Consider the following 16,430-nt stretch of genomic DNA (forward strand, 5'->3'; position numbering starts at 1 on the left):
GAGAGGAGGACTCTGAGCCTGCGAGAACAGAGAGAGAAGAGAGCACAGAAGACCATACTCCTGGCAAGGCTTGGTGGTTGAACAATTGGTTCGTTTTTATTTGAAAATCTCATTTAATTGGTAGGGTGAAAAAGAATATTTCTGAAATTATGTAAACCCTCATTTAGAAAAATACAGTCATCCCTCAGTTTCCTCAGGGGATTGGCTACAGGACCCTTCTTGGATACCAAACTGCATGGATACTCAAGTCCCTTACATAAAATGGTGTAGTATTTGCAAAGAACAGATGCATACCCTCCTGCATGCTTAACTAAGCTCTAGATGATTTATAATACCTAATACAATGTGAATGCTAAATAGTTGTCATTCTGTATTTTTTATTGTTATAGCACTATTTTTGTTGTCCTTTTTCCTGAATATTTTTGATCCAAAGTTGGTTGAATCCAAGGATATGGAACCCCCAGATATGCAGGGCCAATTGTGCATATTTATAAACATATGCTTATATTTAGTGATTTTATAGTAATTATAAGAATAATATAAATGCATTTTGAAATAGCTCAAAAATAGAGAAGAGAAGATTTGCTACCCTCCTGCTACTTTATCACATTTTGTAATTTCAGTTTTATCCCTTTAAAAAAATAGTGTGGCTTCAATGTATAGAAAATCTTGTATACTGCTTAGTTCATTTAACCTCTCGTTTAACCTAACACTTAAGTTATATGGTATAGCCTATTGCTTCTAGGCTACAAACCTAGACAGCATGTTGCTATATTGAATACTGTAGGCAGCTTTAACACAGTGGTGAGTATTTGTGTATCTAAACACTCTAAACATGGAAAAAGTACAGTAAAAATATGATATTATTATCTTATGGACCACCATTGCATATGTGCTGTGACACTGACTTGGAACATTGTAATGTAGCACACAGCAATATCTGAAAGTATACTTGGAAATTCATCCAAACTTTTGCCTGTATCCACACTTCGTTCTTTTTTATTTCTGAGTAGTATTTCAAGGTATGGATGTGCCATAGTTTGTTTAGTCATTTATCCATTGAAGGACATCTGGGATGTTTCAGGTTTGGGCCATTACAAATAAAGCTTTGTGAGCATTTGTGTATGGGTTTTTGTGTGAATTTAAGTCGTCATTTATCTGGGATGAATTCCAAGAGTTCAATTGCTGGTTTCTATGGTAATTGAATGTTTAGTTTTATAAGAAACTGCCAAACTATTTTGAAAATGATTTCATCATTTGACATTTCCGCTAATGAATGAGTGAGGCAGTTTTTCTGCACTTAGCGTTGTCACTATTTTTATATTAGCCATTATGATAGTTGTGTAGTGATAGCTCACTGTATTTTTAATTTGTATTTCCTTAATGGCTAATGAGGTTGAACATCACCTTTTCATGTGCTTATTTGCCATCTGTATATTCTCCTCAGTGATGTCCATCCATATTTTTTGCCCACTTTCTAATTGCATTGTTAGTTTTGTTGTTGTTGTTGTTGTTGTTGTTGTTTTGTTTTTTTTTTTTTTTTTTTTTTTTTGAGATGGAGTCTCGCTCTGTTGGCAGACTGGAGTGAAGTGGTGCAATCTCGGCTCACTGCAACCTCCACCTCCCAGGTTCAAACGATTCTCCTGCTTCAGCCTCCAGAGTAGCTGGGACTACAGGTGTCCGCCACCATGCCCAGCTAATTTTTGTATTTTTAGTAGAGATGTGTTTTTCACTACGTTGGCCAGGATGGTCTCGATCTCTTGACCTCGTGATCTGCCCACCTAGGCCTCCCAAAGTGCTGGGATTACAGGTGTGAGCCACCGCACCTGGTCGCATTGTTTACTTTTTTAAACTGTTAAGTTTTAAGGGTTTTAAAATATATACATGTATGTGTGTGTGTCTATACATACACACATATATATATATTCTAGATACTAGTCCTTTGTTAGATACGTGATTTGCAATAATTCCTCCTAGTCTGTAGCATGTCTTTTAATCCTCTTTCACATGGGTGAAGTTTCTGGTTTTGCTGAAGTATAATTCATTAGTTTTTCCTTATATGATTCGTGCTTTTGGTGTCATTTGAGAATATTTTGCCCAGCCCTAGGTCCTGAAGATTTTCTCCTATTTTTTTTTCCTAAAAATTTTGTAGTTTTACATTTTACACTTGAGTTTGTGATCAATTATGAATTAATTTTTGTATAAAGTGTAAGGTTTAAGTTCATTTCTTTGCCTATGGATGTTCAATTGCTCCAGTACCACTTGTTGAAGAGTCTATCATTTCTCAATTGAATTGCTTTTGCATCTTTGTCAAAAATCAGGTGAACCTACTTATAAGTTTATTTCTGGGTTCTCTATTCTGTTGCATTGATCTATGTGACAATCTATGTGATTATCTTTATACCAATGTCACACTATATTGATTTTATAGCTATATAATAAGTCGTTATTAGAGTAGTTCCTCCCCCAAATTAATTCTTCTTTTTCAGAATTGTTTAAGCTGTTCTAGGGCCTGTGCCTTCCCATACACAGTTTAGCATTAGCTTGTTTATGAGTACAAAAAACCTTGCTGGAATTCTGATAGTCTACAAAAAACCTTTCTGGAATTACATTATACCTACTGATCAACTTGAGGGGAAATAACATCTTTACTATAGTGAACCTTTCTATCCATGAACCTGGTATGTCTCTCCATTTATATATGTCATCTTTGACTTTTTCCATCATCACTTAGGAATTTTCAGTGTACAGATCCTGTACTTGTCTTACTATTTCATTTTCTTGTACATAATTGTAAGTGGTATTGTGTTTAATTTTAGTTTCTGTTTGTTTATTGTTAGCCTACAAAAATAAAATTGATTTTTGTGTATTGATCATGTATCCTGTGACCTTGCTGAATTCACTTATTAGTTCTAGGATATAAAAAAAAATTCCTTGGAACTTTCTACATGGACATGTCATCTGAAAATAGAAACAGTTTTGTTTCTTCCTTTCCACTCTGTATGTATTTATTTATTGTTCATACATAAAACTTTATTAATTTGCCAATACTAGGCATTTAGGTTCTTAGCAGATTGACTGAGATAAAAAAGGTGGACTTTTTTTGTTTCTTAGTATTTTTTATCAAATTTATTTTCAGAAGGACAGTGTCAGTTTTTTACTCCACATTTAATAACTTGTTTTACTGCATTACTTCTGAGGTTTGTGAATTATATTTTAATTTTTTAGATAAAACACATTTTTACTATGAGATGAGAATAAGATGCATCATGTTATATCACTTTGTATTTACTTGATTAACTCTGAGATCAAACACTACTCACTTTTGTCCTTTTTATTTTAACAGATGTTATACATCCAGGCTCTACCAGGGCCTTTCCTTTCTATGGATCCATCTGCGTTTGTGGATGTTTATGGATATATTGCTACCCCTCAAGTTTGGAAACAAAAATCTTCATTAATCTGGCGTCTTGGCCCCACATACCTCTTTGAAGAAGCCATTTCAATGGAAACTCTGGAAGTTATTAACAAACTTGGCCCAAGATATTGTGGCAACTTCCAAGCTGTGCATGTCCCAGGTATGGAGTGTTTTGATTTACAATGTTCTTGCTGATAGTAGTTTTTAAATGGACATCTGGTTATTTATAGCATATTTGCAGAGAATACGCTCAGCGTTAGGGTCAGTCATTAGGGAAGACCTCTGTAATTGTATCATTATATATTTACAACCCAAGAGAAAATGTCACAGAAAAGGAAATGACAATATCTTTAGATTTCAACTCCAAAGTCCCTAATGGGGAAGAGGTGGGTTGGGTAATACCATCAGCAAAGAAAGAAAAAAGAGATTGAGACAAATAAGTTACATTGCTTTTAATGAAGAAGCTTTTTAACTAAAGTATACTGTTGTCTTCAATTATTAAACAGGCAGACAAAACATCCACATTTTCATTATTGATTGTCGTTATTCAAGCAGGGAGCATTGCTCTCTGTGCTCCGTCAAGTCAAAGGGGTCAGCTCCCATCTGGAAAGAATGATAAATGAATCTATGTCAGTGGCCTGTATGTGCTGAAGGGCGATTGAGTGCTGTAGAGCATTTCTGTCTCCAAGCCCATGATGTCTTTGAATTTCATTTCCTGTGGCAAATGGCACTGGCCAGAGCAATGGGATGAGGTCAGGTCTAGAGCCAAAGCCTTACCAATTCTATATTCATGCCACCCTTCTCTACTAGCACAGTGGGTCTCATTGACTTAGAGACCAGTATGTTAATTCAAACTGGGATGTTTGCCATGGCTGTGCAGCTCATTGAAAATTAAACATTTCAGTTCAGCCTATTTCAGGTCAGGTTTCTTGTCACTTAGCAGTTTGGTTTTAGGAAGTGAGGTTATATACTTGACAGATGTTTTAAGCTCTGGTAGTTTCGCACCTGGAGTGCATCTATTTCATGGTAAGACAAATCTTGGGAGAGTTCGACACAGTGTCTTCTTCTTCTTCTTCTTCTTCTTCTTCTTCTTCTTCTTCTTCTTCTTCTTCTTCTTCTTCTTCTTCTTCTTCTTCTTCTTTCTTCTCCTTCTCCTTCTCCCTCTTCTTCCTCTTCTTCTTTTCCTTCCTCCTCCTCCTCCCCCTCCTCCTCTTCCTCCTCCTCCTCCCTTCTTCTTCCTCCTCCTCCTCCCTTCTTCTTCTTCTTCTTCTTCTTCTTCTTCTTCTTCTTCTTCTTCTTCTTCTTCTTCTTCTTCTTCTTCTTCTTCTTCTTCTTCTCCTTCTTCTTCTTCTTCTTCTTCTTCTTCTTCTTCTTCTTCTTCCTCTTCTTCTTCTTCTTCTTCTTCTTCTTCTTCTTCTTCTTCTTCTTCTTCTTCTTCTTCTTCTTCTTCTCCTCCTCCTCCTCCTCCTCCTCCTCCTCCTCCTCCTCCTCCTCCTCTTCTTTTTGACAGAGTCTCACTCTGTCGCCCAGACTAGAGTGCAATGGCGCTATCTGGGCTCACTGCAACCTCTGCCTCCCCGGTTCAAGCCACTCTCCTGTCCCAGCCTCCCGAGTAGCTGGGACTACAGACATGTGCCACCATGCCAGGCTGATTTTTTGTACTTTTAGTAGAGATGAGGTTTCACCATGTTGGCCAGGCTGGTCTCGAACTCCTGACCTCAAGTGATCTGCCTGCCTCGGCCTCCCAAAATACTGGGATTACAGGCATAAGCCACCACGCCCAGCCCAGAGTTTTCTGTAAGCGTCAGAGAAGACGGTAAAACAAATGACATGCAAACATACAATGTGCAAAAACATGCAATGTGACAACATACAAACATCCTCTCAATGATTACTTTGCTGTGTGACATAGATATTAAATTACTCCTCATAATTTCCTTCTCTGTAAAGTGAGACTAGGAGTAATTTCCTTCTCTGTAAAGTGAGACTAGAAACCAATAAACATGTATTGTTACAGGGGAGGACCTGGACAGTGAAGCCACACCCCTTGTTGCAGAAGAAAGAGTTTCTTTTGGACTTCACATAGCCAGCTCCTCTATCACCAGTGTAGTGGACATCAGAAATGCTTACAATGAGGTGGACAGCCGTCTGATCGCCAAAGAAGTACATCTTCTAACTTCATTGCTAATCTCTGTTGGAATCTTGGTTTCATGGCTTGCTTTAGCTTTCAGTGCTTAAGTAGACACTATTTCATGTTTGCACATGTATAGATGGATACGCACATACATGTTTCCCACTTCATTTGTTAAAATATCCTATGCCTCCTCACCCACTGGCGTCCTCCAAGACTAAGCCTTTCACTTATAATTATTCAGAGAAGAAAAATCATAAATAAAAGAACAAGAACAAATGACAGGTTTTAAATACCTTTGCAGCATTGAAAACTCTATTGAGCTTCCCTAGTCCTGGGTATTAATGACCCACTAACACTGAGATATTCTTTGAGTTGTTGTGATTTTTTTAATTTTAATTTTTTTATTTTTTTACAGATGGGATCTCTCTGTGTTGCCCAGGCTGGTCTTAAACTCCTGGGCTCAAGTGATCCTCCTGCTTCAGCCTCCTGAGTAGTTGGGATTACAGGTGTGAGTCATAGCACCCAGTATTGCTGTGATTAAAACAACAAACAAACAAAAAACAGTAAATTTTCAAAATAACAAGGAGATGTGTTTATAGATGGTGATGCCATTAAATTTACTTCCAAATTTTGCATAAAGAGCTCTTTTGCTTAGCACTGATGAAAACTTGCTGATTTGTTATATTCTCTTCACTCTCATGGACAGAAGGTACCCCCAGAGGATGGGGAGTCAGGAACTAGGTCCTATTGATCATGAAAGTTGTGGCTTAGCAGCAACACACTGCTTTCTGATATAGGAGGCTAGGATTCCTATCTTCTTGCCCCTTTGACGCCTGTAGAGATTGGGCTCCCAGAGCCTGAACAAACCTAGTCTGAGAAGGTGGCAGCCCTCATCTTGGTAGTGCTGTTCCATCTGAAAGTGTTCTTGGGTCCCTCTTGCTCTTCTTAGCACCTCAGTGTAAGCACGTGGGACACTGGTGGCTCAGACTGCATAACTGAAGCTGCTCACTTAAATTCGGTCACAGCCTGGGGGGCAGAATGCATGAGCCTGAATTTTGGCTTCAATCCCCTGACATTGGTTCAATTGCTATTCATTCACTGATCATTGCTGATGGAGTGTCAGCACTGGGCCAGGCCCCAGAGGGCCTGCCCTCCAGGAGCTCGTGGACAACGCTTCTTCTTTTGCAGGAGTTTCTTAGGACTAATTGCTGCTCATTTCTCTAGATGAACATTTCATCCCGTGACAATGCCATGCCCATTTTCTTGCTGAGGAATTGTGCTGGCCACCTGTCAGGGTCTCTGCGGACCATTGGAGCTGTTGCTGTGGGTCAATTAGGTATGTTCAGCTGGGAAGCTTTGCTGCTATTTGGAAAGCAAGGTTTGTGCTGTCATGGCTTGTGCACCCTGGGGTTCCGGAGTGATGTGCAGGATGGAGTGTGCTGGAGAACCAGGATGTGGAGGACCAGAGTTGGGAGTGAATCCAGCAAGACAGACTCCCAGAAAGCATGAGGATCTGTTCACCTGGCCACATCTGACAATCAGTAGGGAGCTCAGCTACTAACCAGGCTGCTGTCTGTGACAGCAGGAACCTGTCTATCTAGTGAGCACAGTGGGGCTTTTGAGTAGAAGCACTGATTGTGGTTGTTTGAGTGAAAACTGCTGGTCACCATTCAGTTGAGCAATAGCAAGGCAACAAATTGGTGCAAGTGCCCTGCCCAGCAGGATCTAGAGGACAGGCAAGAGCAATGGGTTGATAGAACAAAAGGGATACTGAGGCTCAGGGATCTGGCTCATCCAGCACTCTGGAGTGAAGGCAGAGGGTGGCAATCTGAAATACTCTGGGCTGTTCAGCCTTCTGATGGCAAAGAAAGGACTTAGCACAGTACAGTATCTCCCAGCCACATAAGACTTTCAGAGCCTCCTGCTCTTCCTCCCAGCCTGTCCCAGGTGCACAGGCCCCCCTGGCTGTGGGTGGATGGTAGCACTGGTAGCTCATTGGTCCTCCTGTGCTGTTGAGGCATTTCCCATTGCAATGAAGCTGTGACATGTTGATGAAATGCCCACTTTATGTCACATAGGGGTGAGGGTGTTCCACTCCAGCCCTGCTGCCAGCAGCCTGGACTTCATTGGCGGGCCTGCCATCCTCCTGGGCCTCATCTCCTTAGCGACAGATGATCATACCATGTATGCGGCTGTGAAAGTTCTGCACTCAGTCCTGACCAGTAATGCCATGTGTGACTTCCTGATGCAACACATCTGTGGGTACCAGGTAATCCCATCCTCCCACCTGGGACTGAGACTCCCCAAAGTGCTGTCATCCCCAGGGAACAGGGACAAGCGTTGCTTGCCCCGGTAGCATTCCCTCCAGGGTGACTTCTAAAGAAGGGGAGCTGAAAGCCCTTGGGTTCTGAGACCAGCAACTTCGCAGCAGAGGAGGGGCAGGTGACAGCCAGCCCAAGAACTCTGCTCAGGATGAGGATGCTCACCTGGCTGTGGCTTCTGGCCCTTTTCGCTGAAAAATTCCAGTGTCATTTGTGGTGGTCTCCCCACCTTGTCTCTAGCATGGTGGCTGAGAGCCCAGGCTGCAGAGCAGACTGCCAGAGTTTAAATCGCATCTCTTCTAATTTGCTGTTTAACCTTAGATGAGTTACTTATCCTCTGCCTGTTTCCCCACCTGTAAGATAAGGACTGTAATAGGGTTGCTGTGAGGATTAGATGATTTCACGCAAGTGAAGAGGTTAGAATTACATCAGGCCCAGAATAAGTGCTGAGTAAATATTAGTCATTTCCAGTTCTTAATCTCTTTGTGCGTCAGTTCCCTCATGTGTAAAGTGGGAATATGAGAGCACCTGTTTTGCAGGGTTGTGAGGACTGTGTTTATGTGTGTTGAGAGCTTAGAGGAGCACCTGCACAGGGGACCTGCTTTGCACATGTTTACTGTGATTGTCATTGCTACTTAGAATTGGTAAAGTTAGATGAGACATGACCACTGCACTCAAGTAACTTCTCACATGGCTGGGAGGTGGCCAGGTGAAGAATTAGGAGGGCAGGGCCAGGGTCGGAGTCTGGGCCATGTCATGGGTCTCACAGGCAGTGGAGGCTTCCTCTGGTGTGGGGGCTGCTGGGTGATTGGGGCAAAGCCTCCTGTGTCTCTGGATACTGGGTCAGGGTTTGAGCAGAAGAAAGCTGTGTGATAGCCTTCCAGGCACTCACTGTCTCTGTCTGGACTACTGCCACAGCTGGACAGTAACCCCTTCCCCCAGCCAGTCCCTCGTAGCCCAGTGATGCCAGCTGTAGCCCCACATCACAGATCTGATGGTGCCCCTCCTGTGTGTAAAACCTGCAAAGGCATCTGATTGCCGATACCATATCCCAAACTCCTTAGACAGGTTTTCAAAGCCATTCAAAACTGGCCACGGACCTTTCCTTCCAGCCCCACCTCCAATCCAGCCAACATTTCAGTCCATGCTCTCACCTCCCCAAATCCTGTACCTTCTCTGATCATTAAACAGTGTATGACTTTCTGTGCCTGTGGCCTCTGCTCGGAGCACCTCTTTTTTTCTCCCTCAAGCGCTCTCCTTCTGTTTTTTCCAGATCAAGCTCAAATAGCAAAGGTAGCATTCTCTTCCCCCAAGTGAGGATGTGGCCATCTCCTGGTCCCCTTGGCACTGTGGGCACACCCCGTTTTAACTGCTCTCGCACGCACACTGGGATGATCGGTCTACACATCTCTACTGGAATCTTTCTAAAGATCCTAGTATTTTTCACTCTTTGCTGGTGTATTACTGACACCATGAAGACATAAAAATGCAATCGGTGTCCAAGATTCATATCAAGAACTACTAATCTTTGTGACTCACTGGCTACCTGGCTACCTTCCCAGAAACTCTGAGCTTCTTAGAAAGCTCAGACTACCTCAGGCTCACTGTATTCTCATTTCCCAGTCCTGGGGATGGGGGGTGGGCACAGTGAGCTCTCAGTGAGGGTTCAGAAATGAGAACATCGTCTTGAGAGAAGGAACTACCCACCACAGAGGTACATAGCACCTGTTGTCACATGTAGGTAGAGGGGTCAAAAAGCATTTTGTTAAAAAAGAAGCTCATCATCAAGAGGTTCCCTGGAGACTGAGCGTGCTGAGCTTTCCGGGAAGAGATGGTAGAGACAAGGAGTGGCCCATGGATGGAATCTCTTTACTCAACTTAATGGATCAAATGCTTCCTAAGACCAGGCACTCTGCCAGGCACTAGGGATGTGAAGTGAACAAGTTGGGTTTAGTCCCTGTCTTCATGGTACTTACCATCCAAGAAGGTGGACAGAAAAATACTGTTAGCATGAAGGAGAGTCTCTCAGATACCTCCTTTGAGTAAAGAACTCATCAGATTCAGAGGTTTATTGTACATTTACACACGAAGGCAGAAGAAGGAAATTTTAAAACTGTTATTCTGTCTTTAAAAAGGAAACATTTCAAATATTTATGTCTTTGGGGAAAATCAGAAGGAAAAGCTGGGTGGCAAGAGAGGTGATAAATGGCAGGTTTGAGTGAAGAAATCGTAATATTTTATTTTTGTTTTTTTAAACTTCCTTGCCCACTCTTTATAAAATATACCTCCATCCTCCCTCATCCTTTTCTAGGCACATTTTCTTGCTTTGTGTTTCTTTGTAACCTGCATGTGCATTTGCATTATGTCTGCTTCTGTATCACCACGTTTGTGTCTGTTTCACTCCCAGACACATGCTTCATAAGGCGTGTGTCCTGCTTGTTTATTACTGTACCCTAAGAACATGCCATAGATAGTAGGTGCTCAGTTAGGATTTGGGAATGAATCAGTGAATGAAAACAAGGGTCTTCAATTAAGTGGCTTGCTCTTGCTCAGGAGTGGATTTCATCGGTTTTTAGGTTTTACTCTAGGCTCATCTGCTGGTTTATCGGTTGGGTGAGAGAGCATAAACCTTCCTATCTGTTATTTCTGTCAACCTGATTTATCAGCCTCTTCTCAGACTAAATAATAGCCAGCTGAGTTTGACAGGATGGATGTTCTTAATATGGGGAAGGAGGAGGATACTGTTCCAGACTAACATTAAAACACTCACAGGATCTGGTCTGGGTTCCTCAACAAGACTAGGAGGAGAGGATGGTTGTGGAGCTGTGCATGGCATACCGAATGGAGGGCAGGGAGCCATAACCCTGCCACTGTGGGGATTGTAGGTTCTGCCTCACAGGTGATGGGCAATCGCAGGAAGGCTGGGACAGGGGAATGGACTGACCGAGGTGTTAGAACACCCCTTGGCATCAGTGGAGAAGACGAGGCATGGGAATGAGGTTCAAACAGGTGCTGAGATAGAGTCTGACATAATAGGAGCCTGTGTTCCTGATCTGGGGAGTCTCAGGATCTGTGAGCAGCCAGGGCAGGTGGCGCTGGAAAGGAGCCAGGGTGGTCCAGCAGGCTGCCGACAGGAAGGAAGGGAGATGCTGGGACATGCTCAGTGGGAAATGTTTGTGAGACATTGAAGATGAAGTATCAAGTGGGAGAAAAGGCTCTGGAGCTCAGGGGCAGGCTGTGCTGGAGGGGTAAATATGAGGGTCGTCGCCACAATGATGATATTTAATCTAAGGAAATTGATGAAATAGCCAAAAAGAAGCTGTAGAGAGAGAATAGGGTTGAGGGGGAAACAAAGAGGAGCTAACCACATAGAACTGGGAATGTAATTAAAATCCAGTCAAGGAGATTGAGAAGCAAGAGGGAAGAGAAACCAAAGACAGTTATGTCAAGGAATCTGAAAAAAGAATGTGTTTTGGGAAGGCGGGTATGGTCAAACCATGCTAAATGCTGGTAAAGAATAGCACAAACTAAGGATGGGGTGTCTTCTTTGGATTTGGCCACCTGAAAGTCCCTGGTGGCCTTTCTGAGGGAGGTGGCCAGGTGGAGGCAGTGGCTGGCTGATGCGGGTTGAAAAGAGAACGTGAGGTGAGGATATGAAGCCAGGGCGTGTTGATAATGCTTTCTAGAAGTTTGCCTATGAGCAGGAGGAGCTGCATAAGAGCTACAGGGATTAGGGATGGAGGGAGGGTTATTTTTACAATGACAAATACCAGAATGTATTTGTACATAGGAGGAAGAGATCCAGGGTCGGGCAGTGGAATCTTGGAGAGAACAGTTATCTCAAAGAGCAGTGTCCTTGAGATGGTGACCAGTGGGATCCAGAGACCAGATAGATGGGAGACTCTGCTTGCGACAGGAAGGAATCCAACACATGTATTTGTGAATTTGGCGGTGGGAAGACAGAGTATTAGTATCTGATGGGTTCTGTCTTCTCAGGAAAGTATGAGGTCAGGTCGGGGAGAGGAAGAGAGGTTAGAGGAGAGAGGAGAAGCAATGAAACCATGATCTTTAGGATAAGAAAATACAGCTTATTAGAAAGACAGAGTTGGATTGCCAGACCCAACTGAGTGTCAGTTTGACATTTGACACTATTTGATGTAAAGTGAAGCCAGTCAGACTGAATGTTTTCTCATGCAACTTTTAGCCATCCCAATTATGTCTTGCTGTGGGATTTCATATATATTGAATAGTCCGGAAAGATATTGAGTCTTTTCTGATCATAAACAAGGCTTCCCAAGGGCACGTTGCAAGAACATGTCTGGGAGGACAGGGAGAGAGGGCGGGCTGTGTTGGAGCCATGGATGGGGAATGGAGCCATGGATGGAAGGAGCTGAGACTCCAGACGAGGTGACTCAAGACTCATCTGCCAATGGATGGCTGGGCAGACTGACTCGTGTGGAGGTGGAGTCAACAGAGATGTGAGGCTTGGTGGGACCCATCTTCTTAGTCTGAGATAAACTGGGTCACCAATTGTATGCTGGGACCCAAGTGCCTCCATGCTGAGATCGATGCTGCATGTTGCTGGCTTCCCAGGGGCTGGTGCAACTGACCGGCACATCTGGCTGGGTGCAGCCAGGCTCATGGGCAGGTGGTAGCTTCCCGTAAATGCAGCATTTATGGGATGGTTATGCATGTAAAGGACCCAGTAACAGAAAATTAGAAGGAGGCTTGAGAAGTGTGGGAGGAAACCAGGAGAGAGTAGCATTCTGGAAACATGGAATAGATGCAGGGAAAAGTAAGGGCCCCAGTGAGAAGTCAGGTCACGGCACAGAAAAGTGGCCACAGAAGTTGATGTGTATTTTTCTTCTGAGAACATGGGAATGAAGGATGGTAGTAGCAGGGAGCAGAAGGTTGCAGACTGGACTGAAACAAGTGGGTGAAGGGGGAAGCTCTAATGATGCATTCATGAGGAAACTGCTTTGTGTTAACCTTTTCAGATAATGGCGTTCCTCCTGAGGAAGAAAGCCTGTCTCCTGAACCATCGAATTTTTCAGCTGATTCTCTCAGTGGCTGGTACTGTGGAGCTGGGCTTCAGGTCATCTGCTATCACCAACACTGGTGTCTTCCAGCATATCCTCTGCAATTTCGAGGTAAATCAGAGATTGGCCCTTAGCCCTTCAGGAGTGTGTGTGATGGTAAATATGCTAAGTCTGGGCTTTCCCTTAAACCCAACACGTCAGCTTCCCTCATAGTCATGATGGTAGGAAGAGGGAAAACCAAACAAGCCTGCCCAGAGGCCCTAGTTTGTAATGACATCCTGCCACCTATGGACTGTGTGGCTTCAGACAAATCTTTTGACTTCTCTGAGCCCCACTCTTTTTCTTGGGTGAAGTGGAGACCTTCATTTCCTTGCAGGCTGTCATGAGGGTTAAGCCAGATAGTATCTGGGAAAGGATTTTTAAACTGTAAATTAGCATATACATATGAGGGTAAAGAAAATGATCTCAGTTCCTTTGGGTGGTGTTTTGCTGTTTCCAAATGATTCTTGAAAGGGGTGAGTTGAGGGATGCAGAAGGAAACGCCTGAGGCTAACTGAGGAGCATCGCACAGAACTGCTTTGGGCGAATCAACCCATTCACAGAGCATCATTTACTGAGCACCCACTGGGTCAGGTACTGGCCGTGTGCTGGAGACACAGTGAAAACTAGAACCCAGTCCTTCCCCACAGCCAGATGTGCCTGGGACACAGCCAAGGTGACACTGAAAATGTTAGGTGCCACAGTGAGGCAGGCACAGGGCATCTGGTTAGATGGAGTGACCAGACAGTCAGAATTCAGGGGAAAAAAACCTTCCAGGTGGAGGGTATTTGCTATTTGCAAACACTGTACATCAGAGTGAGAGCAGTCATGGGGACTTGAGAGCAAGTGGCTTGTTGGGGGCCTACAGGTTTGTGTTGGTTGCAAGAGCAGGAGAGACAGAAGGCAGGCCCAGGGGGTTAGACTGCCCAGACTACGCTTTAGCCTGGGCATGTGGAGGTCCTCAAGAGAAGTTTCAAAATTCTTTCTTTGTTTATTAAAAAATTGATATATGTTTATTATAGAATATTTTTAAATTACAGAAAAGTGTGAGAGGGAAACTCCTGTTTCCAAGACCTAGTTAATTCTTGTCACACCTGGATGCATTCTCTTGTAGTATTTTCTATGCATAATACATTTTAAAAATCATAGTCATGATTATGCTGTAGGTATTATTTTGAATCTAATCTTTTCTCGTATACCAAAAACATTTAAACATTTTCATTACGAACACTTACAAGCACTGTTCTGAGATCAGAATAATATTCTGTTATGCTGGAGAGTTCCTGGTTTCTTCATCATTTCTCTATAGTCAAATTTTTAGATTCTTTCTATATTTTGTTATAAACTGTGTTATAGATGGCACTTTTGTGCAGATATTTCTCCCACTTTTAAAAACATTTTCTTAGAATAAATTATCAAAATTGAATAATGAGAATAAAGGAGTTATGAACAATTTTTAGATTGTTGATAAGTTTTACCAAACTTCTGATATCTAGGGATGTTAACTGTAGAATGACAGGTGAGAAGAGCCCTGAAGCAGGGAGATGGGTCATGACATGATTGAAGAACTCCGGGTAGAAGATTTTGAAACCTAAACTGAGGCAAGGGTAGTGGGAAAATGAGGGCAGCAGGTGAAAAAGTCATAACTTGAACCAGAAGTGACTTAGAGCCAAATGACAAGGGAAATACTATGTACCAAAACACCACAGGGCTGCTACTGAAGGCAGGACAAGAGGGAGAGTGACAGTCATCAATGTATATATTATAAAAAGAGAATATTCTTTGTATAATATAGATCAAGATTCAATTCAACTTCTAACCTCTAACTTCAGATCAAGAAGTTAGAATGACCAAACAAAATCAAAACTCAGAGAAAGAAGGAAGGAAACATATAAATGAGAACATAAATTAATAAAATAGGGAGAAAAAACATACAAAGGATCAACAAGGACAATTAATGTTTCTCCTAAAACAGACAAACCTCTGTTAAGATTGGCCAAGAAAAGAAGACAGAAGGCACAAGTGAATAATATTAGGAAGGAAAATGGGAGAATACCACAGAAGAATGAGCAATTAGAAAGGAAACAAGACAATTGGATTAGTAACTTTGTGCCAATAAATTAGAAAACTTAGCTTATTTGAGCAATCTCATCTGAAACAGAAGTTTTCAGAGCGCACTCTAAAATAAATAAAAAACCCCAATGATCCTAGAACCATCAAGTAAAGTGAGTCACTGGTTTAGAATCTGTTGAAACAAACAACAACCAGAAGGGAACGCCAGGCCGGGCACTCATAGGGAAATTCCACCAGTTGGGAAATAGGTTCTTTCTAGCTTCTTTAATGAACTAATCTTGATGGCAGAACACAGAAGGACAGTACAGAAAATGAAAAAGTTCAGGCTAATCTTATTTGTAAATATAGGCATAAGAGCCCTAAATATAAGATTAGCCAGTTGAACCAGGCCAAGATAAATGTCCTGGTCCTGGATCTGAATCTGGAAAAGAGGATTGTGGAGGAAGCCAGCATGGCCTGGAGAATGGGCTCCCTGTACACAAGGGAAAAGGAGATGTATATAAACGGCCATAAAACCCCACTGAATAAGATAGTGTATCTTGACTGCAACTGTTGCTGCCCCTTCTGAAATGCTGTGGCCATGCTCAGGCAGTCTGGCTCCAAGACGTCCTGGCCACCAGCATGGCCCAGGAATCACCGATGCAGGAACCCATCATGCTCCATTGCCTGCTACTAGCATGGCCATGGACACCACCCTTCCCCACTCTACCCTGAATAAAACTACCCCCTTCAGGACCTGGTGCTTTTAAAGCTGGATTTAAGAAAACAAACCACCAATAATAACCAGATGCTAAAAAGCAAAGCAAAGTGAAACAAAATGAAATGAAACAAAATAAAATTTAAAGATTGAGAAGAGAGAATTTCAAAAAGGGAAAAATGTTTCCCAAATGTCATGTTCTGCCTACACCAAGTAAAGTGAGGTGAAGGATGTGTATGTGCCCATTGGAGGTCACTGACAGGCTTACTGACAAGTTGTGGGGTCAGAAGCCACTCAGAAGTAAGGAGAAGTGGCCAGGCTTGGTGGCTCATGGCTGTAATCCCAGCATGGGGAGGCCGAGGCGGGTAGATCACCTGAGGTCAGGAGTTCGGGACCAGCCTGGCCAACATGGTGAAATGCTATCTCTACTAAAAACACAAAAATTAGCTGGGCGTGGTGGCGGACGCCTGTAATCCCGGCTACTCGGGAGGCAGAGGCAGGAGAATCACTTGAACCCACGAGGCGGAGGTTGCAGTGAGCCTAGGTCATGCCATTGCATTCCAGCCTGGGTGACAAGAGCAAGACTTTGTTTCAAACACACAAACTAAAAAAGAAGTAAGGGGAAGTGTGGGGAGACTGAAAGTGGAGGCAGTCAGTGGATTTTGGAAAATAGCAGAGAGGAAGTTTCAGAACTTTTGGTTTTGTTTTG

The 16,430-nt window shown here is 42.8% G+C and overlaps 1 protein-coding gene across 15 annotated transcripts in view; it reads left to right on the forward strand.

The window, feature by feature from the left end:
- LOC105486657 (WDFY family member 4) overlaps nucleotides 1-16,430 on the forward strand; it is a 295,688-nt gene that overhangs the window by 97,962 nt on the left and 181,296 nt on the right. For all 15 annotated transcript variants that reach the window (XM_071069969.1, XM_071069968.1, XM_011749639.3 and 12 more), the window contains 5 exons: nucleotides 3,347-3,578; nucleotides 5,436-5,581; nucleotides 6,777-6,888; nucleotides 7,631-7,821; nucleotides 12,871-13,023. In XM_071069969.1, the coding sequence (XP_070926070.1) occupies nucleotides 3,347-3,578; nucleotides 5,436-5,581; nucleotides 6,777-6,888; nucleotides 7,631-7,821; nucleotides 12,871-13,023 (834 nt within the window). The remainder of the gene's footprint in view (nucleotides 1-3,346; nucleotides 3,579-5,435; nucleotides 5,582-6,776; nucleotides 6,889-7,630; nucleotides 7,822-12,870; nucleotides 13,024-16,430) is intronic.

Source organism: Macaca nemestrina, chromosome 9 (assembly GCF_043159975.1).
Source record: "Macaca nemestrina isolate mMacNem1 chromosome 9, mMacNem.hap1, whole genome shotgun sequence".
In the NCBI taxonomy this organism is placed as follows: Eukaryota; Metazoa; Chordata; class Mammalia; order Primates; family Cercopithecidae; genus Macaca; species Macaca nemestrina.